Raw genomic sequence first — 27,376 nt, forward strand, 5'->3', positions numbered from 1 at the left:
AAAGCCAGCCAGTGCATGACCTCTGCCACCATCTTTCCCTGCCTTCGCTCCGCTTCCTGGGATTAGGGGTTGGGATGTAACGGATGGCGATCCAAGCACACCCTGAGCCCTGAGGCTCGGGGTACAGGACGGCAGAGCAGTGAGCGAGAAGGAGCCTGGGTCCTTGAGGAGGGTGGAGCCCCTGAACCAGTCCTGGGCTGCCCGCTCCAGACCTCTTTTACTTGAGGAAGAAAACGGCTTTGGAAAGTCATCATTACTTTGTGGCTTTTCTATAACATTCAGCTGAATGTAATCCTCACTAACATAATCACAGTATCTCCAAAGTGTTCCTGGGGTCACAGTGGCTCTTACGCTGGGACAATTTTGGCCCCTACAGGACATCTGTCAGTGTCTGGAGAGACTTTTGGTTGTCACGGCTGTGGGGGTGCCACTGGCATTCAGTGGACAGAGGCTAGGGATGCTGCTAGTGTTCTACGATAAACAGAACAACCCCCACATCAAAGAATTAGCCAGCCTTAAATGTTACGTTTGCCAAGGGCTGAGAAATCTGTCAAACACGTCTCTCAGGAAGGTCAGTGGTAAAATGCCCCTTGTTCATTACAGTAAACATGGTAGAAGAATGACGTGTCTTAATCAATATTGTCCTCAACAGAGTTACTATATATCTCAAACAGTAATAAACAGTTTTCAAAGAACCAGAATATAATGAATTATATGACACGACACCTAGCCAAGACTTCAGACTGGTCGCATGAGAAAGGATATTGCATTTAAAAGAGATACTCAGTATATTAATTGCATTTCATAACCACCTGGGAGCTTTTAAAAAATACCGATGCTCAGGTTCCACTCCAGACCAAGTACATTAAAGCTCCTGGCAGTGACGCCCAGGCACCTGTGTTTTCCACGGAGGAGCAAGTAAGGGTCATTAGAGTACTTATCGCAAATATGCTGATGAGTTACAGAACACAGGCGGCCCTGGACGCACCAGATTCCCAGGCCACAATCTGCCTACTTCTTTACAAGGGGTTCTGTCAGGGCAGAACCCTTCACTTCTCCTCTGCTTAATGCTCACTCTGACGCCCACTTTATCTTCAAAGTAAAGGAACACACGGTCCTGTCTCTAGTAATGTTGTGACTGTCGAGTTCCACTACAGGATGCATCTTTGCTCTGAACCTGGCTTGCCTTCCTTGTGGGTGGTGGCCAGCATCCCGCAACCCCACCAGCAGCGGGAATCTATTCAGCTGCCCCTTAACATCCTGCATCAACATGACATTCAGATTCCTGGCTCCTGTTTTGTTAGCTGAGTTGATCACTGCACCTCCTAGAAGATCCTGGAAAATTCAAAATATTTTACCAGTCTAGCCACCGCATCCTCACTTGGACATCTTGGATGCCAGAAAAGAAGAAAAAGGAAGCAGCTACAAACGGACATCAGGATACCAAACTGTAACTTTTTCAGAGCCTAGCAGATGCTCATATACGGCCAGGGTTAAAAACGACTAATTTAGTATACCTAAAAGGCGCACTTCCAGCCCGACAATCCTGCTGTGAAAGCATCTCACGCTGACTCAGAAAAAAGCGAACTACCACAGTACTACAAATAGTATCTTCAAGGGCTTTTTTTTCTTATTTGTTTTTAATGCGTTCCAGCCTGGCAGAGCTGAATGACGATTTCCTTTAGAAAACATTCATCTCGCTCCCAAGTATGTATGAAATAAAGGTGGAAGGTTTCTCTTAGTCTAAATAAGACGTATTCCCTGCCTTAGGTGGCCTATCCCAAATTTTACTGAGAGCAATTTGAAGATAATGACCTAAAATGCTAACAAAGTCAGCCTCTAACTACACTGGGAAAACACCAGAATACTTGGGACTATGACTGAAGAAAGCAGCTCCATGAAAGCAGTGCCACGTGGCTGATAAGCCCCATCGATGAGAGTTTTAGACAGGAGTCTGATAAAAAGCAATTCTGCCCATCAATAAGAGGGAGCAGAACCGACCCTTAAACAGAGGGCCAATTTTTTTATCAGATAACAGTAAGTAGCTAAGTAACAAGATCATTTATGCAGCATCGCCATTTTTGAGCAAAAAGATCAATCTCTGCCATCACAAAGTTGTTCCCGGCAGCCTTTCTAGCGCAAGAAGCAGGGAATAAAAATTAGTCCTCAGGTCTGTTCCCCAGATACAACGAACAGGGACAACCTCCTGGTGGAGAGAAGATATTGTATCAGTGCCACATCAAGGGGACCAAGCGGACATTCCACGACACGGCAAAGCCCAAGGAGCTGTCTCATGGTCTTGGGTCTGGGGAAGATGCACAGGATAATGGAGGATTTACACAAGCACTCAGAAAGCAACTCTGGCTGTGTGTACCTGTCATTGCCAAAAACGCTCTTCGCACTGTTCTCCCCGAAGGTTCTGTGTCAAGCTTGCTGGGGGGACTATGATGTCTTCACGTGCATGTGACTCTACCAAGAAGTCTACACCTCTGTTACAAGAGAATTTTGCAGACTTTCTAGAGGAAGTTATCAACATATTTCCCAAGATTTACATGAGGTACTGAAAGCTTATAAAGGGATGGATTTCAGAAGAATAGGTCATTCCACTTGGACTCAGTCTTTATATCAACTTAATAAATAAGCACCTTACAGGCTATTCAAGATTATACATAGAAAGAGAAACATAATTAAAATCTTCAGAGACTATATTCCGTAAGAATTAAATTCCTTGTAAGCAAAGCCATACAATCAAACCCATCATTATACACGTGCGGGACCTACATTAACACCCGGCACAGTTTACAAGGACACAGTGTCATCTACGGTGTATACTTCTTACAGCATGTATTATTCAGATTAGAAAATTAAGCAGCAAAACTCAGTTTAATGTTGACCCTTGTTCAGGGGCAAATGTGGCAAGTCTAAAATCCTCAAATAGTTCAAAGACCCAATATCAGCCAATATTTTACTTCTCCATCAATGATCTACAAAAATTACTTGTCAGAAGCAAAACTGATAGACCAGAGTTTCATTTCTTCCCATGTGTGCTCATTTGGGGACACTAAAACGAAAGGTAACTAGATAAACAGAAGGCTAGAAAATCCACCAACTACACAGTACTATATAATCATACTGTATATGCATGTACAATATTAAAGAATAAAAAATAAACACACTCACCCCTAAAATATCTCAAGCACAATAAGGGAGATTGAACTCTCCTATAAATCAGACTCCTGGGGTATATACTTCAAAAGTGTTTTCGCAAAACAATTAGTCAAGAGCCCTTTATTCCCAAACCTGTGCCTCTGCATTTTCTAAGAAAAATGAAAATCAACACAATGTTTTACATTGTAATTTTAAAAACACAGCCTTCACTTCCACTGCTTTTCCAAGGCAAGCATCTGAGCAGCTGCACAGTTCTAACAGCTGAACAGCTTTCTATCTACTCTAACCTCGTTATTTGATAAACATGATACTCTGAACAAACGAATTCCACTGCTAAGGGAGAAGCTGGGTAAATTCTGTTGTCACTGACTTGATAAGATTTGTGGACTTCCTTTATTTCTGCTTCCCTGACAACCATTTTTTTCACCTAACTAGGCAGAGGAAGGTAATTAGCAGCTATTGTCATGCTATAATTAAATCACAAGTACCTTAGCTGCTTCAAGAACTCAACATCAGAGTTGCTGTTGATAAGCTTGATGAACTCTTCATAAGAGGGAGCGTATGTGTAGGCTCTCTTGTGGTGCTCATTCACCTGCTCTCTGCGCTCCAGCTGGGCCAGCAACATTTGGTTAATGTAATCCGGATGACTGAGTAACTCTACCACTGGCTTTAAGACTGTGGGACAGAGGAGAAAGCGTCACTGAAAAGGATCTTCTTTAAAGGAACCGTTTTCACATTATATAATTGAAACTACATTTGGGAAGTATTTTAAAACTACCCAACGGGCCGCAGACACACACATGCACATACACACGAGCACGCGCACACACAGCTACCCATCCCCCTGGGTTTTCTACCAGCAATGGCTACAACCAACCAAGTGGTCGTTTTAACAAACGAGTTACATGTAAATTTATTAATTAATAATAAAAGAAGATCGTTTGGAACCCAAGTTGTTAACAAAGCCATCAAAATTAAGTACACTCATTTTCCCCTTTTATTGCGTCCATAAAGCTCAGTATGCTTTGTCTGCCAAAAGATGAGAGTCAACACTCTCCCAACTGGTGAAAGCAGACCTCAGGGAGGAAGTTGTTAGAAAGTTAATGACACTATGACAGATTTATCCTCCTAACTTTAGGTCAAAAAGTTCCCCTTTTCTCTGTGGTTGGCTGTATCAGCTGACAGGCACAGCTGGCTAATTCTGAGATAATAAATGAGACAGTCAATCACTGCATATCCAATACAGTGTTATCTGTTTGAGATTCTGAGATAGGAGAAGTCTTAGATCATATAGTCTTCCATTTTCCTCACCCTGGCTAAGCATTTCCGTGGATATACTTTTTGTCTAGTAATCACATTATATTGCAGCATAGTTCCTTTTTTTATTTATTCTAAGTTATATACAGGCATTATCAATGAATATACTTCAGCAAAGATGTTTTAAGTAAACACATATTCCAGTTTGAGTATAGATATTCTTTCACTAATGCATAATTGGCCTGGGTAACTCAAAAGCTATCCCAAATGAATGCCTCCCTGTTGAGAGCATAAGGACTAGTTATCTGTTACAAACAACAGAACGGACTACATATCTGGCAATATGTTACATAAAAAATTTGTCTCACGTATGGACAAGTGATGCCCTCTTTGAATGACATTTAAACTTGACATTTTGAAAATGATTTAATGTTCGTACGTCCCACAGTATACAAGTCTGCATAGGTGTCATATGAAGCGTTATCACATTAATATGTAGCACGTTAGTTTGCAAAAGTATCGCATTAGTAACATCAATTACTTATAAAAAGTCTACCTTTTGTTGTGAGAATTTCTGCAAGCATTATGCGTAAGCTGAGAGACTGGACATCCTTTGAGGGGAGGAGACAAAACACCAGAACCCGAGAACATGTTTGCAGGAATCTTCTTTCATCATCTGAGTTCCTCAAGCATGCGTGCAACACAAAAGGCCTTGGCTGTTCTTCGTGTCTGCAAAAATACATGATGAGAGGGAAAAGGAAGGAAAGAAGTTTCCAGAAACAATTTGGTTATGTACCATTAGGTTAAAAAAACATTTCAAATGGGCAACACATCAGTTTTAATAACTGTGTCTACTCTGACAACATTAACAGTCAATAATTTTCTCAACCACAGACTAATCTGTGAAAACCTGAACACATGGCCTTTTGAGATTTCCAATCTTAAGTAGCATCAATAGGTAAACACAACTCCCAAATCACAGCAACAATCCAGAAAGAGATGAGTTATCTCTTTACATATTTTTAAGTCTCCTAGATCTCTTCTTCAATGTGATCTACGGCTTCATTGTGCAGGAAAAAAATCTATCAAAGCATAAACCTGGGTCACCAGGCAGCTTTCCTATCAGGGTGATCCTAAGATAAAAAAAATGGATGGGAATTTCTACTAAGGAGAGGCTCCATGACTGACGCTTCATTATGTGATGACTAACTACCTTCTGCGTGGCTCCCAAGTATTTCCCAGCCAGCCTTACCAACCCAGGTCACAGATTTCCTGTCAGCCCTGACCCCATCCCATCCCAGGACCATTAATTTCAATGATATGAGTGAAGAGAGAGGAAAGCAGAACGTTCCATACCTCCTTGTCCCACAGTATCTTGATAGCAATTCAAGAAAGACTGGGAAGCTAATTTTTCTAATATCTTCTAAGCAAGAGGCAGTTTATGGGCTTCTTATAGTAACTAGCAGCCAATAGTGGGAAAAAATTAAAAACCAAAACACTAAACAGAGGGGGAGGAAGCACAGTAAGTACCACACAGGAAATGAAACAAATAAATGCATAATGGTGCCTTTATGACCAATGACCATTTTGAAAAGTAAAACTTTACTTTAAAATATATATTTGGTTAATATTTATTGGGGGAAGCTGCCCCCACCCCCCAGATCCACTTTAACAAAAGAGCCTTCTTTATAGAATATCAAAATCGCTCTCCAGGCCCCTTCTCTACTCCAGTGGAGGGGAGATAATAAACGGAGCCTGGTCCTCAGACTTCCAGGAGTTCCCCTTCCTCCTGGACAGTGAGGGGAAAACCTTCCGAGTGAACCAAAGGCCAGATGGCTGGTCAAACAACCTTGATGCAGGAAGAAAGGAAAGGTGAATGCTTCCCTGGAATCCTCCACTAACTCTAAGAAGGGTACTCCTGTGATGCCCGCTAGTAAGTGGGCATCAAGTTCTCCTTTAGAAGTCTAGAAAGGAACATAAGGCACATGGCTCCTCCTGGGCCAGGTCCCTCTAGTGTTCTGGTGGACTGCAGCCTCAGTCCTGGCAGCAACCTCTGTCAGTGCAGATTGTTTACTGCAATTCCAACTCCTCACTTCTGGGTTCTCACGCCTTGAGTGAGCAAAAGGACACTGACCTTCCGTAAATTTCATATGTGCAATGTTACTTAATCTTCCCACGTACACCCAGAAGCAGATATCACCATCACCACTTCATAGATGAGAATATTAAAGATCTGAATTGTTACGTGAATAGTTCAAAGTCACAGAGATAATAAGTGGTAGAAATAACTTTCAAGTCCTTTCTGACTCTCAAGTCCAGACTCTTTAAAACTACACCATAATCAAAGATTGCTAAGATGAAAGTAAAAAAGAAAATTCAGAGATAAAAAAAGAAAATATATGAATAAAAACATTATTTTTTTCCTTAAACAGCATGCCAGTGCTCGACTGGTAAACAGAACAGAGACTGTAAAAAGGAGGCTGTGAAATTAAAGATGCTATTGATTTAACAACATAAAAACAATCATTTTTAGATTTTCCTGAAACATGCTGGAACAAGACAGATGGGGCAAAGGAAGAGGAAGCAGAGGCAAGAATTAAGTGGGATCTGGATTGGCTTAAAGCGGCCAACAGAATGCCGGCTGGGAAATAAATACAGGCTGACCGGAAAGCTGCCTCCACACAATTACCTAACAGTCAACCAGAGGATGTGTTGCTTTTATTAATGCAATTTATTATGCTCTAGTCTGATAGTGGCCAATTCAACTGGGTGCTTCCCTGGCTGCCAAAGTCATTCTGCACCCAATGGAAATCTGCACAGCAACGGCAATTTCAGGACGAGGGCACTGTTCACCTGGAGTAGGCAAGTACAGAGATAACCATCAAACCTAATTGCATTTCTGTCAGTCCCATTACGTGATCTGTAGAAGATGACGCACAGTCAGATATTAGATCCCCAGCATTCACCTCCAGGGCACCATCATCCATATGCAGAACACCACTGACCTACCAGCATTTTTTCAAATATCCATAATCTCAGAAAACAGTGATAGATTTTCTTTTCTTTAATAAGAATCATCAGCTAGCGCTCCTAGGCATAGCCTAGACAGCAAGACAATACATCTGCCCTTGGCCCAAGCAAACCAGAAGTCCAAAGAGGAGGAGTTTCTAAAATGGAATCAATCTCTGTTTCTATTATTCTGATGCTTGTCCATAATATCTTCATATTATCCACAGAAGCAGTAATTTCAGAAGCTGGTAAACAAATGTCTCAACGAAAAATATACTCTCATGCTGAAATTAGATAATCATAAAAACACCAAAATTTGTCTAACCACCTGCTCTTCCCCCAAACCTAAATGAATCAGTCTTCTAACTGGAATAAAACAATGATCTAAAATGCTGTCCTATACTGAACCGTAATTTAAACACTTTACTTTAACATGAGCCTCCACTGAATTGAAATAAGTCTTTTCCACCAAGCAGAATCCTGGAGTGCTTTATTCAGCGGAAGCCACAGCCAGTTGGTAGGTGCTGCACAGGGCTGCCGAACACTCAGGAGAGGCTGAAGCTTTCTGGACTCCAGGGAGGTAAACCAAGAGTCCTATTTCTCTTCTTTCCTTATAAGTTCACATACCTCCTTACTGGAAGTTACTTTCTCTATAAACAGTGGCTATCAAAGGGTGGCCTGGAAGCCCCTGTGTGTCCCCAAGACCCTTGCAGGGGGTCTGTGAGGTTGAACCCACATTCACAGCAATAGAAAAAGGCCGTGTGTCTCTCACTCTTCACAGGTTTGTGGAATTTTCCAGAGGCTACATGACGTGATGACATTGTCACTTTGATGGTGAGCGGAAAGTGTACTGTGTAGTCCTATAGTTTAAAATTTTCTTAGTTTAGAATCTAATATGGTAAATATTGACAAGATATGATGAGTGGTAAGCTGGTAAATGTTTAACACCTGGCTCTCCAAGGGAAGAAAAGCTCTGATTTGTAGATTTGCCCATATCATGGTGTAAACACTCCCACCATGGCCAACTGTGAGCCAGAGCCGGGAAGAGATGTGCACAGTCAGCTCTTGCAGATCAGTACAAGTCGGCCCCGGACATCGTGAGCTGTGACCCACGTAAACAAAAAGCTCCTTCAGGTTCTCAGCAACTTTTAAGGGCGTAGAGGGATTCTGAGACCATGAACCCTGATAATTGCTGCTCTACAGTAATTTTTTCAAATCATAGGCTGTGACCCACAAGGAACAAAATAAAATTTAGTCTCAAACACCTTTTAAATGTTAAAGAACAAAAGAAATTTCAAAGTTATCACCGGTAATGAGCAGTATTAGATGAAACTGGGTCACAATATAAAAAGTATTTCTTACTGTGGGTTGGTCACTGTTTTTAAAAAGATTGCAGAACACTGGGGGCAGCAAACTGAAAAGTAGCAGGCATATGGTGGCTCTGCAGCTTCCGTCCTCAGGGGCCAGAGCCGGGCAGACACGGGGAGGGGGGGGGATGACTCACTGGGAAGAGGCAGCATAGCCAAGGATGGAGCTCTGATGCTGCACAACAACCTGAAGCACCCAGGTCCCTGAGGGCCTCCCAGGCCGGAGCAGGGAGTGCCTTCTGACAGAGCCGCACAACAGGGCTTCTCAGAAGGGTGTGAGTTACCGCCTGCCAGGTGAGGATGCGGATGCTTACATATTTTGCAAATACTTTGTCTCTTCCCTGACAGCAGAGGAAGAGGAGAATCAGCGAGAAGAGGCCACATTAACTGCAGGGAGCTCCCCCTCCTACTCCAACTGAGTCCGCCTCCAATCAGGCAGAAGGCCACTCATAACAGTAAGACTGCCTTTTACGCCCAAGTCAGAGGTGCTATGTGACTCACTCTTTCACTCCCGCAAGAGTGAGACCTACATTTAAGATCTGGTCAGCAAACTAAGAAAGTAAGAATTTGTTATCAGCCCAGAAATGGCCTTGTGGAAGTCTTCTTCCAAAGGCAGAATCATCTCACAGGCACAAACCTTTCCCCTCTTAACAGCACAAAAGGCTAAAAAGCCTAAATATTAGCAATCTTCACACGGAAACACCCTCTCTAATTACAGCCCACACATTCCAACATTAAGGTCCTTTTAAAAATTGATTCTCAGGATATTATGATGCTATAGAGCTCTTAACACGAGACTCACAAAAAGAAACATGAACTTTATTTAAACTTTTCTGATAATTGATAACTCACTGACATTCTTCAGAGTTTCAAACACTACATTAAAATTTTCTGTTTCTAGGTACCCCATTCTAAATAAGTTCATGATACTGCTCGCTCGGTAAAATCTGTTTCACTGTTTCAGTTACTTACAAAATCAAACAAGTCTATAAAGTGGTTTTCTACTAAAAAATAATTTTTAAAAATTTACTCTGTCATAACATTATGATTTCCCCCAAGTATGCCTACATTTCCAGCCAAGGGCCAGCAAGAAGATAAATGCGCTAGAGTTTTGTCTTGACTTCAACCCCTTTCTCAGTAAGAAAGATATATTAATGTGAATTAAGCTGGGGGCGGGAGAGAGCTGGTGAGAGGTTGTTTCCATTTTAACGGTTACCTGGAATTCGCCGCCTTCAGGTCACAGAAGTGAGTGAGCAAAGCTCTCACGACGTCATTGCAGACGACTTTGGCCACGTCCACGTGGCTCAGCCTGTGGCGCAGCTGTCGGGCGATTTCCCAAAAGTCCTCTGACAGCAGATGGTAGAGCTGCCCCTCATCTCTGCTGAGGCTTCTGTACCAGGACAGGATGTAGTCTCTGTAACTGTAGTCAAACACTACCAGGAACAGACAAAGCATCGCGTAAAACTTGGGTGAAAGCAGCGGACACCGAGACAGCTTTCCTACTGGAATCTGGTCACCTGCTGTTTAATAGTCACTGTTTAAAATACAAAAAGAGTAGAAAACAAAACAAGGCAAGACATGCTTTTTCCTAAAACCTTTCAAAACGAGAGGTTCTCATCTATCTAAAATTTTGAGGATGTGGTGACCATAGGTCCTGGATTTTCTTGGATAGCCCAATTTTTAAATATTCTATCTTGGTATGAAACTCTATTTTTTTTTTTTTTTGTAATTGAGCATCTGACACCGTAAAACATACTTGTGGAGTGTGTCAGTTATCAACTCAATTGTCTCTTAGCTCCAATTCACAATTTTTTGCCCTGCTTTATGATACTGGAGCTGAACCCAGTAAACATTTTTTCTTTGCCGACTGGCAGACTGTTGAGTTTAGTCAACAGAGGATGCTGGCGGGGGGACACTGGAAGAGGAAGGGGCTTCCTTCCTGGTTCCTGGGAGCTCTTCTCTCACCATTCCTGCAACACGCAGCTGACAGCAGCTCGCGGGGCACTGGACAGCGTGCGTCCCCAGCAAGCTCCTAGGACCCAGAGAGCAGTTTTCTGGAGAATTCTGCTGGCACCCTGCTGGTGGCTTCCCCTAGCTCATGGTATCTCCTGAACATCTTAGCTCTGGGGTGGAGAAGGAACGTACAAATAGGGCCAATGAGTGGAAAACACAAGGAAGTTGTTTTTTCTGTTCAGCATAAAGAGGAAGTGAATAAAAACATTCAAGCTATTCAAGAGGTTGCCACAGTAGATGAGGAATGTTCCATCATTCCATCATAAGAAGCTTTTAAACAAGATGGATATCTAATTGACAAGGAAGACGTGGAAAAAACTACTTTCTGAGATGGCAAGCTGGATTACTGACCTCCAAGGGTCGTCTGCAAGGCCTTTATTGTCCTTTTATCCTCCTTCTGGGAATCCCAACGCCAAGCAACAAGAGCATGAGGGGAGCCACCTTGCCAATAAAACACTGCTAATTTGCTCATGTGCAATTCTTTCTTACTCTTTTATTAAACTAGAAGTTTTCATGCCTAGAGTTTTTAACTAGTAGCAAACAAATCTGAAAACTAAAACATTTGGAAAATACAACAATTTTCCCTTTCATTAAAATGTAACTTCAAATTAAAGCAGAAAATTAAGCGCAATTATAAGAGACAGTATCTAAAAATAAGATCTTTTTAACATGGTAAAGGATTTATGTGATGGGTGTGTTCACCTCCATAATGTCTCATTACATTTAACCACATTGCAAATTCTAATTATTACAGCTCCAAAATACTCCTCTGATAATACACTTTGGTTAGAAATTGATAAAAATTAATACTGGCAAAGCCTGTACTCAGTAATAGAGATGTATGAGCCACACGTTTATCTTCTATCAATAGCTCATCAGCATCCCTCTTCAAACTAAGTATCATAAAAAGACGACAAATGTAAAATGTACAAAACAAAGCCATGATTCTAAGTATGCATTACATAACTACATATACTCATTTATATCAGTACACATATAAAAATATTTTAAAATATACCTTTTGGGTCAATTCAAGGAGACAAGAGAAATTCATGTCATAAAAATCATTTTATGGTCTTCATTAAGGAATGAGTGTAAGTAATGTAACAAACCACAGTGAGACATAAAAGAACACTTACTCTCAATGCCAAGCAGAGAGTTTTTCTTCTAAAGACATAGTAACAGCCAAGAAAAATTCAGGTGCTATCATCACTCAAATACATTTATTTTCTAGGACTGCTCTCAAAGAAATACGTTGGTAAAAGGGAATCACTGGGGATTACAGAGAATGGAATAACATGATTAGAACCTTAGTTTTAGTCAGATTAATCTGAAAAGAAGATTTAGAGTAACAAAGTAGAGAAATACGAGAGGTGAGAGAACCATAAGGGGAAAGAATATGAAAAAGAATATATATATATATACACACACACATATATATGCATAACTGAATCACTTTGCTGTACACCAGAAAGTAACACAACATTGTAAATCAACTATATTTCAATTAAAAAAATTACTTCAGCCTTGACAAATGTCTCTATTATTTGTATTTTGCTAGCATACCAAGACATCCTCAATTTTATCAATTCAAGTTTATTATAACTAGCTAATAACACTTGAATTTCAATCAAATATACTGGTAACAGAGTTTAGAAATGTTAATTGAAATACTCCAGAGATGCAAATTATAATCATTATAGATTTTCTAAATTCTTATGGAACCTCTCTTAGCCTTCTCAACATACATTTCCAGATTCTAATTCCACATTAAATTAAATGTCCAAATTTTTAGAAGGCAGTTTTGGTTTTAGTTTGCTGTTGTTTTTCTTTAACAACAACTACTGCCAAATGCATAAATTTTACTTCCAATAACCAATTTTATAGTAGCCTATAGTGCTCCTTTTGGTAGATGATATAATGTTCATCTTCCTTGGAAATCATTTTGCTTAAAAAAAATGGACAGGAAATTGTAAACATTAAGAATATAGTAAAAATAAAAGGAAAGAAAAATTAACTGTATCAAAGCGTAATCAACTAAAGCTCTTACCCAAAAACTTTGGATAAAATTTTCCTTTCAAAATAAATCATTCACAGAAATTAGCCTGAGGATAATGTTTTGTTTTTATGTTGTGTTTTGGTTTTTGCCAACTAAGCCTATCCTTATCCTGTCTTTTTCTTTTCATAAATATTTCTGGAACAAGTTGGTCCATGCTAGATAAGCATGCCACGTCTAAGTGCAGAGTAATTTCTACGTCTTAAAAAATTAAAAAGAGACACCCATGTTCACAGCAGCACTATTCACAACAGCCAGAAGGCGGAGGCAACCCAAGTACCTACTGATGGATAAACAGATACACAGAAGACGGTATATACATAAAATGCAATATTAATCAGCCTTAACAAGGAGGGAAATTCTGACACATGCTGCAAAATGGGTGAACTCTGATGACATTATGCTAAGTAAATAAGCTAAACGTTTAACAAAAGAACACACACTATATGATTCCACTTATACAAGGTACCTAGAGTTAAATTCATAGAGCACAAAGCAGAATGGTGGTTATGAGGGGTGTGGGAATTGTTGTTGAATAGGTATAGAGTTTCAGCTTTGCAAGATGAAAAGAGTTTTCTAAAAGAAAAAAAAAATTCCTGTTACCTATTTTAGGTAACAGAACAGATCCTTGCTTCACATGGTAGAACTAGCTCCCTGGCTAGCTTCATGTGACCTGCAAATTCCTACTTAATCAACGTTTAAATCTCATCCATTCAACTCAAACATGGATGTGTTTATTTAGTCCTCAAGTAAAAATTCATGAAGGAAAAATCCTAATGCTACACAAAGACAAGGAGGATAGATAAATTTGTTAGAAATTACCATTTTCCTTATAGGACATAACAAATTGTTTCACATGGTAATTATGCATCCTCATTTAATCCTTACCTTCTTTCAGAGCTTTGTCCATATTATGAGAAATTACTACCCTTCTAGACTGAACTGACTCATGTGAGTTTCCATACATAGGACTCTGAAATGTAAGAGGAAAAAAAAACATATTATTGAATGAATAAATCATAAATAAAAATAAATCTAAAAGGTATGAAATACCCTTTAAACAGGCATTAAAATATTACTTAACAGATCATAAAGTTCTTCTGGAATGCTTAAGGTTAAGAAATTTTTTAAAAAGAAGAATTAAGGAAGGATTTTTCCCTACTAGATATCAAAACAGTATTATGCCAGTGTTGGAATAAAAAAATCAACAGAATGGTAGACAGTATAAAAATATCTATATACAGATGCATATATATAAATATATGAGAATTAATAAGAAAGAATTTGAAATCTGTGAGGAAAACATAGACTAGCCAACAAATGGTATTGAGATAATTTGATATGTGGGGAAAAAAGGTTAGAGTCTTACCCCACAATTCATACATAAATAACTACAAACTGACTAAAGAGCTAAATTTTTTTAACTGAAAAAAGTATTTAAAGGAAACAAGGGAGATGCTGTGTGTAACCTTGGGATGGAGAAGATCTCCCTAGAATAAGACACAAAATCTAACAGTTATAAAGAAAAAAAAAACCTGACAAATATGACTATAAAAATAGAAAATTCCTGTTTGACAAAAGATCCTATAAAATACAAATGACAAACTAGCAGACTAATACCTGCAGCATATATAACAAAGGACTATTATTTAATAAGAAAACTATTATTTAAAACAAGAAAAATAAAAGAAAATCAAGCAAGGAATTGAAAGAGCAATCATAAAATATAAATACCAATAAATGTATGAAAAAATGCAACCTCCTTTTTAATTAGAGAAATGCAAATTTTAGCCATGAGATACCATCAGACTGCCAAAGCAGCGGGAAAGAATCATAATAGCTAATGATGGCAAAGATATGTAGAAATGGTCATTTTTCACACACTATTGGGGGAAATGTCTATTTCTACAAGCTTTTAAGAAAGCAACTGAGCCACACATAAAAATTTAAATATCTATCTTTTCATTCAGCAATTCCTTGCCTAGTAATCTAGCCAACAGAAATAACTGCACATTGCACAACAGTTTATATACCAAGAATTTCACTGCTATATTGATTATAAAGGCAAAAAATGGAAATAACTTCAGTGTATATCAATAGTCAAAGATTTAAATTATGATACACTCATATTTTAGAATACAATACAACCATTAAAAAGAACGAATTAGGGATACATAAACCTTCATGGGAAGTTTTCCATGATGGAAAATGTTTGGAAGCACATACACCAAACCATTAAAAGCAGTTTTCTCTAGGCAAGGGCATAGGATTTTAACTTCTCCATATATGCCTATTTAACAGTATATTTTAAAAACTGTGTAACAGTATAAATTCTTTTTAATTTTTAAAAGATACTAGCTGGCAAGAACCAAAAACAGAGAAAGGCAATGTACAGGATTTAAATCCCACTATTTGGCCAGTAAGACTACATTAAAGAAAATTTTTTAATTGATCACATACCGAAGTAATCAGCAGTATGTATAATGTAACTGGGCCTACTTACTGGTTTTGGAGGAGAAAAAGAAAGTAGTATTAGTGCAATGCAGAGTACTTTTTGTGCACAGGAAATAAGTCCTTGAAATAAGTGCACTTTGACGTCACTCAGGAGATCTAAATGGCTAACGTTAGTATGACCCTCAGCCAGCAAACACGCACGAGGAAATCCCCCTGTGTCAGGCGGGCCACCTCAACACAGCTGCAATCAACCCCGTGGCCCTGGACCACGCAACCAGAGCCAGAAGTGGAAAATCTCCAGTCCTTCGCTTAGCTTCACACTACCCACGGGTCAAATGCCAAGAGTGTCATCCGTTTTCATGATCACTGTTATTAAAAAACAAAAGCCAAAGTCTTAAGATTCCTTAGTTGAAATACTTTTAAAAGCCTTAAGATGTATGAGTTACTCAGAAGAGAATCCCTCTTTGTTATAAATTAATATTCAACACTTTCCCAAGGAATCATAAAAAAAGTAGATAACCATAATCCTGTACACAAAAGCCATTTAACGCCTAAAAGGAATACACTCTCAACTGTTTAAAACTATTTTCTAGTCCCTGAGTAGCTTGCTATAAAATTAAATAGTCTACACATTTTATTGTAATTTTTAAAATTTTATTTCATAAGAGAAAAAAATTGAAGAAACGAGAGGAATTTTAAAATGCTAGTGCTTTTCAGCACATCAGGCAGATAGTTAAACAACTTAAAGATTTTTGGACAATCTCTTAATTGACTTAATACTTTTAGAGTACTATACTGATAAATAACTTAAATCACAACTTCTCAAGCTTCCGGCCAACAGTCTGGTATAGCTTCCCAAATACAGGTGTGGTCGTTTTCACACACAACACTAACCGAATGATGAAACTACAGCCAAACAATACTTACTTGAGAAGTTTCTGAATTTGGGTTCTTAAAATGGAAACTGTCTTGAAGGGCCGGGAGAGTAGCAGGTATGAACCTGGCCGGTGGAAAGGCAGGGCATGGTATTTATGCATATTCTGTGCTTTGTGTCTGTCATTACCACTTCCTACGAAACTTGATTTTATTCTTACCTTCTACCTTTTTTTGTCTCCCTAGTTTGGCTATACTACTTCTTGCCGTCTGCCTGCATCTTTCTTTTCTCTCTCCGCTTCATACTGAGACATAATACCCACAGTAAGTGTATGTCTGTCACTGCCGACTGTATCTGAATTAGGTCTTTACTCTCTTTAATTTACATAGAAAGCTTAGGAGAATAACGTTTTCTATTTTGGCTCTTTACGTAGAAGCTCTACTATTTTTTCAATCTGATTTTCCATTCTGGTCCTGGATTTCCCTGCACCCCATCTCCCAGGGGTCACTCGCCTTTGTTAGAAAGAATTTTAAAAGTTTTTCATCCCTATCCTGTTGGGGCAGCCTGATGAAGTCTGTAAGGAGGAGAACCGGAAGATAAAATAAAACATCAAGGGCCAAAAATAACTGGGTAACCATGCATGGAGATTCCTTTTTTAAGGATTTAATATTTATGGAGCCAGAATCTCCTCGTGACTAAATCACTACCCGAGTGTAAATCAGTCACTACATGGAGGGAGGGAGGGGAGCAGAGGAGGGGAGCAGAGGAGGAGAGAAAGCGGGCAGCTAAACACATGCACACATTCCTGTGGCCCAGAGGACAGTTGAACAAAAATTGTCTCCATTCTCCTTCTATTTATAGGTTTGAAAAAAGAAATTCCACACAACAAACTTCCCCACAAGACGCATTAAAGCCAACACTGACTTTCCCTCCCTGCAGCACGCAGGTCCCACTCCTCAGGGAAAGCCCGCCTCCTCCGGACAGTCACTTTCCTAATAATGCTGGTTCTAGGGAAGGTGGGAGAAAACCATGTGTCCTTTTCCCTCTGTCACAAAGGGTAAGTGATAGACATCCTCACTACCCGAATCCAGAAATGAGGACTTCAAATGTAGTCTGACCAGTCAGCTCTCCTTAGAAGTTTCGTATCCACATCCCGGTACGAACAGAGAAAAGCTTTTGGTGAACCAGAACCCCTCCCAAGTAAAAAACAGACCTTATTTTTAATTCAGTAAAAATAAATGAAACCCATCTTCATTTTCAGATTTAAACCTAGCTTGAAACCAACATATCGAGATCATTCTTAGTCACTCAGTGAGTTCCTGGAGAGAGAAGCGAGAGGTCTCAACGTAAAACTGCTCATTTTGAAAATGTCTTCCAAGGACAGGGCAAAACCTGAAAGCTTTTCTCTGACATATGTAACTAGATGCTCAGCATCAAGGAGTAGCTGCCTCATGAACAAACCCTTTCCTGAGTACATGTCAGCTTTCTGTTTACTCCTGAAGATCAGCTCTTAGTCTACAGCCATAATACACTCAAATTGTCTGTGTCAGAGGTAAGACACGCCATCCCGAGGAAACAACATCTGCAGAGAATCCACACAGACAGACCTGGGTTACTCTGACACCATCAGCGGCTAAACAACAAGGAGCAACCTGGAATGCAGCCAGGACGTACACTTCATTTTCCATTGTTTACAAGTAAGATGTTGCTTACTGTGTTGCTTCCTGCGGGAGCCGAGAAGGGGCTAGGACAGCCAGCCCCATGACCTGTAAATCCTTTTCTGCCTATTTCCTGGAATGCTCAAATAATCACATGTCTCTCTCCTGCACTATATACTTGTACATTAAAAAAAAATTTTAATGTATTTTGATTTTAAAAAGAAAAACAGTTGTACAGAGTTAAAGGAATGATGGGTATAATTTCCTGTAAAGCTCCTGAAATAGTGATTTATCTTAGGAAAACAAACGCAAGTCCCCAATCATCATTAGCCACATGGAGCTGTCACGTGGCCGAGTCTTTTCAAGTATTTTCAGCATCTGACAACCTACTGAGATCCCATGACTAATATTCTCATTCTTAAACTATGCGATTCTCAAAACCATGGCTCCTTTCAAAGCAACCATATTCTGCCTCATCCTCAAAAAATAATTTATTTAAAACCAAAGAAACAAAGAACCCACACATACCCCTCCTCAGGAAGACTAAGACACTAGAAAGGCCATCTGATGTGACAAAGAGCCTGACAAAAGACTGTGACGTGCCCGGCACAGGAGCTGAGTGGCAGCACTGAAGAGCTGTGAGGGGGGCAGAGCAGGAAGAACAGGGGCTCCCAAGTCCAGCAGGACTTCCTGCTAACGGTAGGTCCTTGACCCAGACACTGCCTCTCCAGCTTAAGTGGGCTTATAATGCCACAGAGGATTAAACACCTAATATCACGGGTCCAAGAAAGAAGCCAGACCACAGGAGCCTGGCAAGGAAAACAAATTGAGTTAAGGGGATTGCCAGGGGTTCCAATTCTTCTCGACAACAACAACAAAATGGAAATCAAGAATTTTAGATGATATCTTCAAGTAATTCATTTTATTCCAAACACTGTGGGCTTACGCTCTTTGGGTCAAACCTGGAGCCACATTCAAACCCTGGGCGTCTCGTCTGTAATTGCTGGCTCACAGAAAGCATTGAGCAGAATGCCTGGCACAGAGTAGCAGAGCACAGCTATTATCACTAATAAAACTCAAAATGTTACCAACTTTCAACAAATTGAGGCTAATCAGTTGGTTGGTTCAATGGCTGACGGGCTGGTTTTCTGAAGGGAAAGGAATAGTGGAAATGAAAGTAAGAGAGAAGGGCTGAAACGCTAAGCCACCAAAGTTAAGACAATAATAGAACATATTGTTACTGAAGTATTTTTGCCTTTGAGGCTGTATTTTCCACAGAGGAAAGTGTCTGTTTACTGGAGATGTTCTATTGTGTATGTGCCTTTACACGTTCTATTATTGGTGAAGTATTTAGTACTCCAGCAAAACCTGGTTTGATCAGGTCCTGGATTGTGCTTTACAATGTTTAATCATTAAATAAAGAAGGTCTTGTTCTCCTTATTGATAAAAGGAAATTGTCAAACATATACTGAGAGGTTATCAGTTAGGGAGACTGTACTGATAGAAAGCGGTGGTTATGTCTCCCTCCCCAGTCAAGTATAATTTGTTTTAGGTATAAGAAAGAAAAGATACTCTTCAAAATTCAAACCTACCCATGTTCTCATGTTGTTTTTCTAGATTCCAAACATGCTTCAATTTTTAAAAATGCTATTGCCAATTATATCAAGACCAGAGACACATTCTATATTATAGATTGAAAGAATTAAACCAATCTACACCACCATTATCCAGAGATAATAGCTATTGGTCTATTTTGGTCTATTTCCTCCTAGTCAGTGACTCCAAACCTTACTATTTAACTCTGGACAACTTACTTTCCTGTACCTTGATTTCCTCATCTGTAAAACAAAGGTAACAACAGTACCTACCTCTTAGGGTTGATATAAGCATTAACTGAGTTAATACACATGAAGCGCTTAAAACGATGCCTGGCAACACATTATTAATTATAAATTCCTATTCGTATTTTTTTATTTTCATACACCTTTAAAGAAATTAGGATCATGGTATTCACATAGTTCTGCATCTGGCTTTTTACACTCAGTATTTTACCATGAGCATCTTTTATGTAATAAAAGATTTGGAATATATTGTTTTGAATGACTTATACCATAATTTAACTATTCTCTTATTACTGTATATTTACATATGCTCACCATTTTTTTCTATTTTAAAGGAAAAATATTTTCATATCTATGCCGTTGATCTAAGTGTAGCATCACCAAAAGTGTTCTAAAGAATACTGAGTGTCTATGAAATACACAGTGGATTTGGACTCTTGACTTCAAAGGACTGTGCGCCTCAAGAATTTTACTGTGCTTTAAGGAGAGTCTTCTACTAGCTAAGAAGAAAATGAAGGAACAAGAGGACATGGAGGGTAGAGGACACTCTGAAGCACAAACTACGCTAAGGTGAATGGGAAAAGTTCCTTTCCAGCCTCTTCAACCAACACTAACCAACACCAATCTATGCATCTTGAAAGCCCAACGCTGCAGGTATTTCCAGATGGGGAAGCGAGTAACAGACAAGAGAGGCAGGGCCAGGTCAGAGCCTTCTCTACCTTGGGGACACTTTAGGCACTGAAGTAAACCACCTTGGCCTCCAGAAGCATAAATCGTTATCATGATTTTACCTGAAATGAACTTGGCAAAAGAAGAAAAGCAGATTAGATCATCAGTAGCTCCTGCCACTTACTACACCAGTTATCAAAGTATTGCTGTGTTTGGGCTAAAGGCCAACCCTGCCAACAAGCAAATGTAGGAATCGAGGTTCTGTTTTTATTTCTACAACGAGAGATAATCGTCAGTCAGGACAGATCCTGAGACTAGACCCTATGACTGGGTATGAAACCAGATCTTTTCTCTGAACAAATATGAAACTCAAATGTGCTTCAGGCTGGGGTGCAATTCTGCTATTATTACTTGGCAAAAACACAGACATCACATGATAGTGGCAAGAGCACTTGAGACCCAGAAAAAAGTAGGCTGCGCTTGATCCTTTGCCGTTTTCTTTCTGCAATGAACACGTCCATTTCTGAGACTCAGTTTAATTTAAATAATGCCTGCCCTATTTATATTACAGTGTTATTATGCATCTCAAGAAGGTGAATGCCTGTGAAAGCATTTTTAAAATTATAAAGCAGTATACAAATATAGGTTGTTGTTATGGTGCCAAAAGTCATAGTCTAAATATTTTTTACAATATTGACTTCCTTCCTGAAGAATGATTATAGTTGTACTGCGTGTGATTAGTATTATGACCTATCATATTTTCAGAGTTTACTGTCACAAGCAGATTCCTTTAGTAGTGTTTCTTGGTTATTAATCTGCTTTCTAAGAGAAAATGAGCCTTAATGCAAAGGCAAAATTTCTATTAGCTGATCAACAGAGGTAGGTTTTCAGAAAGGTTAATATACAAAGGACTGTTTTTCTATTCAGTTGGAAGGATTAGACTCATGGAAAGAAAAAATGTACTTTATTTCTAACGTCAAGGACTCAAATCTGAAAATCCTTAGAAAAAACACTTCACTTGATTACAAGAAAAATTTAAGTATATTTCAAGCCAGACACAGGTTTGGAAACTGAAATTATAACTGTGCACTTGAAAGTACACAGGCAGACAGCAGTTTGCCTAAACTGACAAGCATAGAACAGAGACTAGGGCTGGAGGAGAAGAATGAAGAAAAAGCGAATTGGCTTAGGGAAGGTAACTGAAAACCTGCATTAGCTTTTTGCATTCCTGCAAAGGTCTGTGTAATAAAAATTCTGTAGCCATTTTATCACTGGCTTCCATTGTAAATTTAAGCTCATAAGGGAAATCAGAGGTTTCAGGGATATGAATCCCATTTCCATCAGCTCATTTAATCCTCTAACACATACTGAGGACTGTGTGTGTCTGCCACTTCGTTGGGTACCAGAGACAAAGGTAAATAAATGATATTCTCTGTGCTCAAGGGGCTTAATCTACTCTTGATGGAAGCTCATAGTAGAGTAATTAATGAGCGATAGCACCATGGGAGGCTGTGCTTAGGAATTCTAATATTCTGCCTATTCTGGAATCTTCACAATTCGCTCTCCAGCCCAGGTCATGGAAGTAAAATTACTCAAATATACAATCAGTCCATGAGATCATTTCTTAACAGTCTTGAAATTCATACATATTAAAGTAAATTACAAAAATGATTCTCATTTCATAAGTGTTCTCACTGAAACCACTGAATATAAATGTAGAAGGTGCCAGAGTGGCTGCCCCTTCAAAGCTGCCATGTAACTAATTCAACAATTGGATGAGTCACACAGAACTGAGATCTTTTTTTTCTTTTCACGGAGATCTTTAGTAATAAAAGCAATCATTTTTTTTTTAACTCCATCACTGTCCTAGAATACCATAATACCATTCTTATTAAATTTGTTGACTGGCTTTTAAATGAAAATCAGTGATAAAATATATAGGACCTGGTTGGAAAAATATCACACTGATAATTGGATTCAGTGAGATTTCTATTTCCATAGTTCCCTTGAAGTGAAAAGCTGAGGTCCAGGCAGTGGCCCAGATAACATACATGTACAAGATATTGGGATGAGTGAGATGGATTAGTGCCATAAAAATATTAGTTGTGAAAAACTGAAAATTCAGTTCAACTGAATCTACTCAAAAGAGGCTGACTTGTACATCCCTTCTAACTGGAGAGTAAAAATTATCTGCCCCAGCCTAGATCTAGATCATCAAAATTCTTTCCTCCTTTTCTATCTAAAATAAATGTGTTGAAATTCAAATAAAACCCCCCCTTATGAGAAACGTGGTCTTAAAGACAAGCCCTAGCTCAGCAGCCACTCTACCTCTGAGCAGAGAGGAGGGGAAATGCACCTCCGCCTCCACCAGCATTGTGCCCTGAACCCTATACCACAAGCTTCCCTGCTCTCGTGAGGCAGCAGAGCACAAAGTCTAAGGCGGCTGCCTCCCATGCAGAAAGAGCCTGGGGCCCTTGTTCACCACCTCTGCTACCTGTGACAAGTCCCTGGGCCTCTTTAAAGCTGTTTCCTAGACAACCTATGGACTGGAAGAAAGTATTTGTAAATGATATGACTTTGTCGACAAGGGCTTAATTTCCACAATATACAAATAGCTCATACAACTCAACAAAAAAACCAAACCACCCAATCAAAAAATGGGCAGAAGACCTAAACAGACATTTCTCCAATGAAGACATACAAATGGCCAACAGGTACATGAAAAAATGTTCAGTATCGCTAATTATTAGAGAAATGCAAGTCAAAACTACAATGAGGTTATCACCTCATACCAGTCAGAATGGTCATTATTCAAAAGTCCACACACGATAAATGCTGGAGAGGCTATGGAGAAAAGGGAACCCTCCTAACACTGCTGGTGGGAATGTAAATTGGTGCAGCCATTATGGAAATGGTAGGGAGATTCCCCAAAAACCTAAGAACAGACTTACTATATGATCCAGCATTCCCACTCTTGGGCATATATCTGGAGGGAACTCTAATTCGAAAAGACACATGCATCCCAATGTTCACAGCAGCACTATTTACACTAACCAAGACATGGAAACAGCCTAAATGTCCATTGACAGATGACTGGATAAAGAAGCTGTGGTATATTTATACAATGGACTACTACTCAGTTATAAAAAAGAATAAAATTATGCCGTTTGCAGCAACATGGATGGACCTAGAAATTGTCATACTAAGTGAAGCCAGCCAGAAAGAGAAGGAAAAATACCATATGAGAGCACTTTTATGTGGAATCTAAAAAAAAAAAAAAAAAAGACACAAATGAATTTACTTACAAAACAGAAACAGACTCATAGACATAAAAAGCAAATTTATGGTTACCAGAGGGGAAAAGGAGTAGGGAGGGATAAACTGGAAGTTCGGAATTTGCAGATACTAACTACTATATATAAAATAGATCAACAATAAAGTTCTACTGTACAGCACAGGGAGCTATATTCAATACCTTGTAATAGCCTATAATGAAAAATACAAAAAGGAATATATATATATATATAACTGAATCACTATGCTGTACACCAGAAACTAACAACATTGTAAATCAACTATACTTCAATTAAAAAAAAAAATTCCCCTCCCCCAAAAAAGTTTCCTGAGCCATAAAATGGGGATAATAGTAGCTATTTCATGGGGTCACAGTGAGGATTAAATGAAGATGTACTCAGTACACAGTAAGGGCTCAGTAACTGCTTCTGCTGTTGTTCTCATTATTTTTTTCAGAACCTTTTACCACCTCTCTTAAAACTACCCTCAACACATCATCCTCCTCAACATCAGCAATTAATTCTGCCTCCCACTTACCAAGAAAGTCGAGGTAACCCAGCCTGAAGTATCTCAATTCCCCGCCACCTCCCACAGGTGTCCCTCTCTGTGTGCTCCCATTTTTCCTTTTCCCCTTAGTCTCAAGCCAAAACGCTCCTCCTGCACTCTGATCCTGTCTGCTGGACCCTGCTCCAGCAATCATCCTCTGAAATGCTCAGGCCCTTCCTCTCTACTTCTCCCGATTTCTTTCACCCAGAAATGGGATTAAGTCTCTCCCCTCAACCACAGAAACTCCCAGGACACACACACCTGTAGCCACTGCCTCCTCGCCCTCTCGGCCAGGCTTCCAGAGAGCACCGCGCACCTGCTGTCTCTGCTCCCTCCCCTCCCCATCGCCCTTCACCTCAGAGAATAAGCACCACGTCTACCCCCGTGTCCACTCCGCCCTCCTGGGACACCCCCAGCACAGTCTCCAGTGTCAAATCGGGGACACTTCCAGGCCTTCCTCCTGGCCCACCCTGCACGCCCGACGCCGCTGCCCCCTGCCTGCTCTGGGCTTCCTCACCCCTTCACTGTCTCCAGTGTTCTTCATCGCACTCCTCTGCCTCCTGCCCTCTGCTCGCTGCTTGTCAGCCATTACAGGCTGCCCTCGGCAGTCTCACTGGCCCTGTAGTTTTAATTACCACGTGCAGGCTGACCACCAACACATCTGCTTCTCCGATCTTGCCCTCAAATCGCAAAGCTGTAAACCTTCCTGCAGCCTGAACGTATCCACAGGCATCTCAAAATCCACATGGTCAAAACTTCCTTCTTCGCCTCCCACCATGCCCAGCCTGCACATGTGGATGGTCTCCACTCAAGCACCCAAGCCAGAAACCTGGAATTCACTAGACTTTTCCCTCTCCTCCCTCCACGAATGTTTACTGGGCAGCTGACAGAATGGAAGGGCACTGACCTGGGCTGTTAACAAGAACTGAATGTGTAGAAATGAGGGCAGAGGCCTCCCCAGGAGCAACAGGTGCAACACATACACCCATGAAGGTAAATTCAGGGACAGAGAGAAGGTTCCTTAAGGTGAAGAGGGAATGAAGGTGTGAAAGACAGGCTACAAGGGGAGGTCGGTCCTAGTCAGGAGAACCTGTGATGTGCAGTGCAACGTTCATTGTTTTGACTCCACTGCTTCCTTGCGCTCGGTAGGACTGGCTGGGCCAATCACAGAAATCATGTCCCCGCGGGACGTGAGGAGTGGAACCTGCCCAAACCTGGCCAAGAGGATGAGAACACCACCACAGCACTTCTAAGAACGCTTTCCTCATTCCAGAAAGGGCCTTCCCTCCTCTGGCTCTCATCCTGTGTGGCTGTGAAACTCCTGCAGCCATCTGGCCAATAGCCTGAGAGTCAGTCCCACTCACGGGGAGGGCAGAGCCAAGAAAGATACAGAGAGATGCTCCTGGAGGCTTGACGTTCCCACATGGGCCTGTCCTACCTCTGGGTTACATGTTATTTCCTAAGATAATAAATCTCTTTATTGTTTAAAAAAGGCGGTGGGGGAGGGGGGATACAGGGCTCAGTCATATTTAGAAAATACAGGGTTAAAAAACAGTTGACCAGCTTCCTTTACTAGGATTTCTCAGACTGTTAATATAACAATGGCAGGTGGGTCTCATGCTCTGTGTCAACTCTAATACATTTCTAGTGGCTGTCTGGAATGCTACGTTGAAAGGGATTCTGAGGCCTCATCCTGACTCAGCCATGGGGGGAAAAAAAAGCAGCCTTACTTGATTAGCAATAATTGTCATGAGCACAGAAGGGGCAGCTGTGACATCACTCTGAGACCTCTCAAGTGACACTAATTCTTAAACAGATCCTAGAACCATCCCAAGGATTCTTAAGTTTTTTAAAACGCGAATCAGTCCACGTAATAAAGTGGTTAAGGGTACAGGCTGCAAAGTAAGGGACCTGGGTTAAATTCTTAGTTCTTCCACTTGCTCTGGGCACATCATTTAGCCTCTCTAAACCTGTTTTCCCATCTGTAAAATGAGGTTAACAGTCCCTACCTCACATAGGAGATACAAAAATTAAGTTAGGTAACACATATATGCACCTGCATACAGTAAATGCAACAAATACTAAGTTTAGCTATGGCAATTACTGAGGCGCTCACTTCATGACATTCACATCATGACTCCTGGAGTACACGTATTTGTCCACTGTATTCACAGCCACTGATTAGAGTAAAATGAATCAAACTGAGGGCACAGAAACCATATTCCTGGACTCATTAGCAATGTCAATTTATAGGCTACAATAAGAAAATGGCAAAGATGACCGCAAAGCGCTGTTCAAAATAAGGGTTACTTGCCTTTAATAAGACACAGAATATATAAATCTAACTTCTGCAAAAGACAGATCTCATACACATTTTTTCCAATCTCTCCATAGGGAAGGCCAAGACACGATGAGCAAACCAATAGTGGTGAGTCCCCCACCCCCTTCAGGGCACAGGACTTTCAGTGCTAGGACCAAGACAGGTCTGAGCAAACCAGGACAGCTGGTCACCCTACAAACAAACAAGCAGGTGAAGTCCCAGCAGCTGCTTCTGAGTCTGGCTGTGCTGCTCGGAACTGAGACAGAACAAGTTCCTGAAATACCATTTCCCCTTAAAAGAAATCAAGGCTCTTTTTGGAGAAATGGCTAATTCCAGGTGTGAGAAAAGAAAAAATGGTCAAATTGAACACGAAATAGCTTATTATCCCAGATAGCAAGAAAACTCTCGGACCAGCGGGGTCATATCAAAAGGACTCAGGAGCCAGTTTGAAAAGGCTCCCACTGGCCAAAGATGGAATTGCAAAAGCTTCAAGAAAGGTAATAATTACAACTGGCTGAAACCCAGCAAGTACAATCAAATCCATGAGTTCATATTTTTTAAAACAAAACTAATTGGTCACCTTCAGAGGATGACAGGGAACCAACTCATTATCTTGGAAACTGATAATGGGAAAGAATCTATCATTTATCCAGCTTTTCCATATGAACTGTACCACAGTGTAACCAAATAGTAGATGATAGAAAAGTGTCTCCTTTTAAAAATGAAAATGAAAGGCAAATGACAGGATTAAAACATCCCTATTTGTCACCCCAACAAATTCATGGGTCCAAGTATTGAGCATCAACAGCTACTAATCTAACTAAAGGAAAGACAATCAGAGGTTATGTGC

At 40.2% G+C, this 27,376-nt stretch overlaps 1 protein-coding gene across 2 annotated transcripts in view; it reads right to left on the minus strand.

Moving 5' to 3' along the window:
- Window positions 1-27,376, minus strand: part of SNX25 (sorting nexin 25) — an 82,071-nt gene that overhangs the window by 45,256 nt on the left and 9,439 nt on the right. For both annotated transcript variants that reach the window (XM_032468461.1, XM_032468460.1), the window contains exons 2-5: window positions 13,759-13,843; window positions 10,018-10,234; window positions 4,982-5,154; window positions 3,657-3,843 (exon numbers count right to left, since the gene is read on the minus strand). In XM_032468461.1, coding sequence (XP_032324352.1) covers window positions 3,657-3,843; window positions 4,982-5,154; window positions 10,018-10,234; window positions 13,759-13,843 — 662 coding nt within the window. The remainder of the gene's footprint in view (window positions 1-3,656; window positions 3,844-4,981; window positions 5,155-10,017; window positions 10,235-13,758; window positions 13,844-27,376) is intronic.

Source organism: Camelus ferus, chromosome 26 (genome assembly GCF_009834535.1).
Source record: "Camelus ferus isolate YT-003-E chromosome 26, BCGSAC_Cfer_1.0, whole genome shotgun sequence".
Classification (NCBI taxonomy): Eukaryota; Metazoa; Chordata; class Mammalia; order Artiodactyla; family Camelidae; genus Camelus; species Camelus ferus.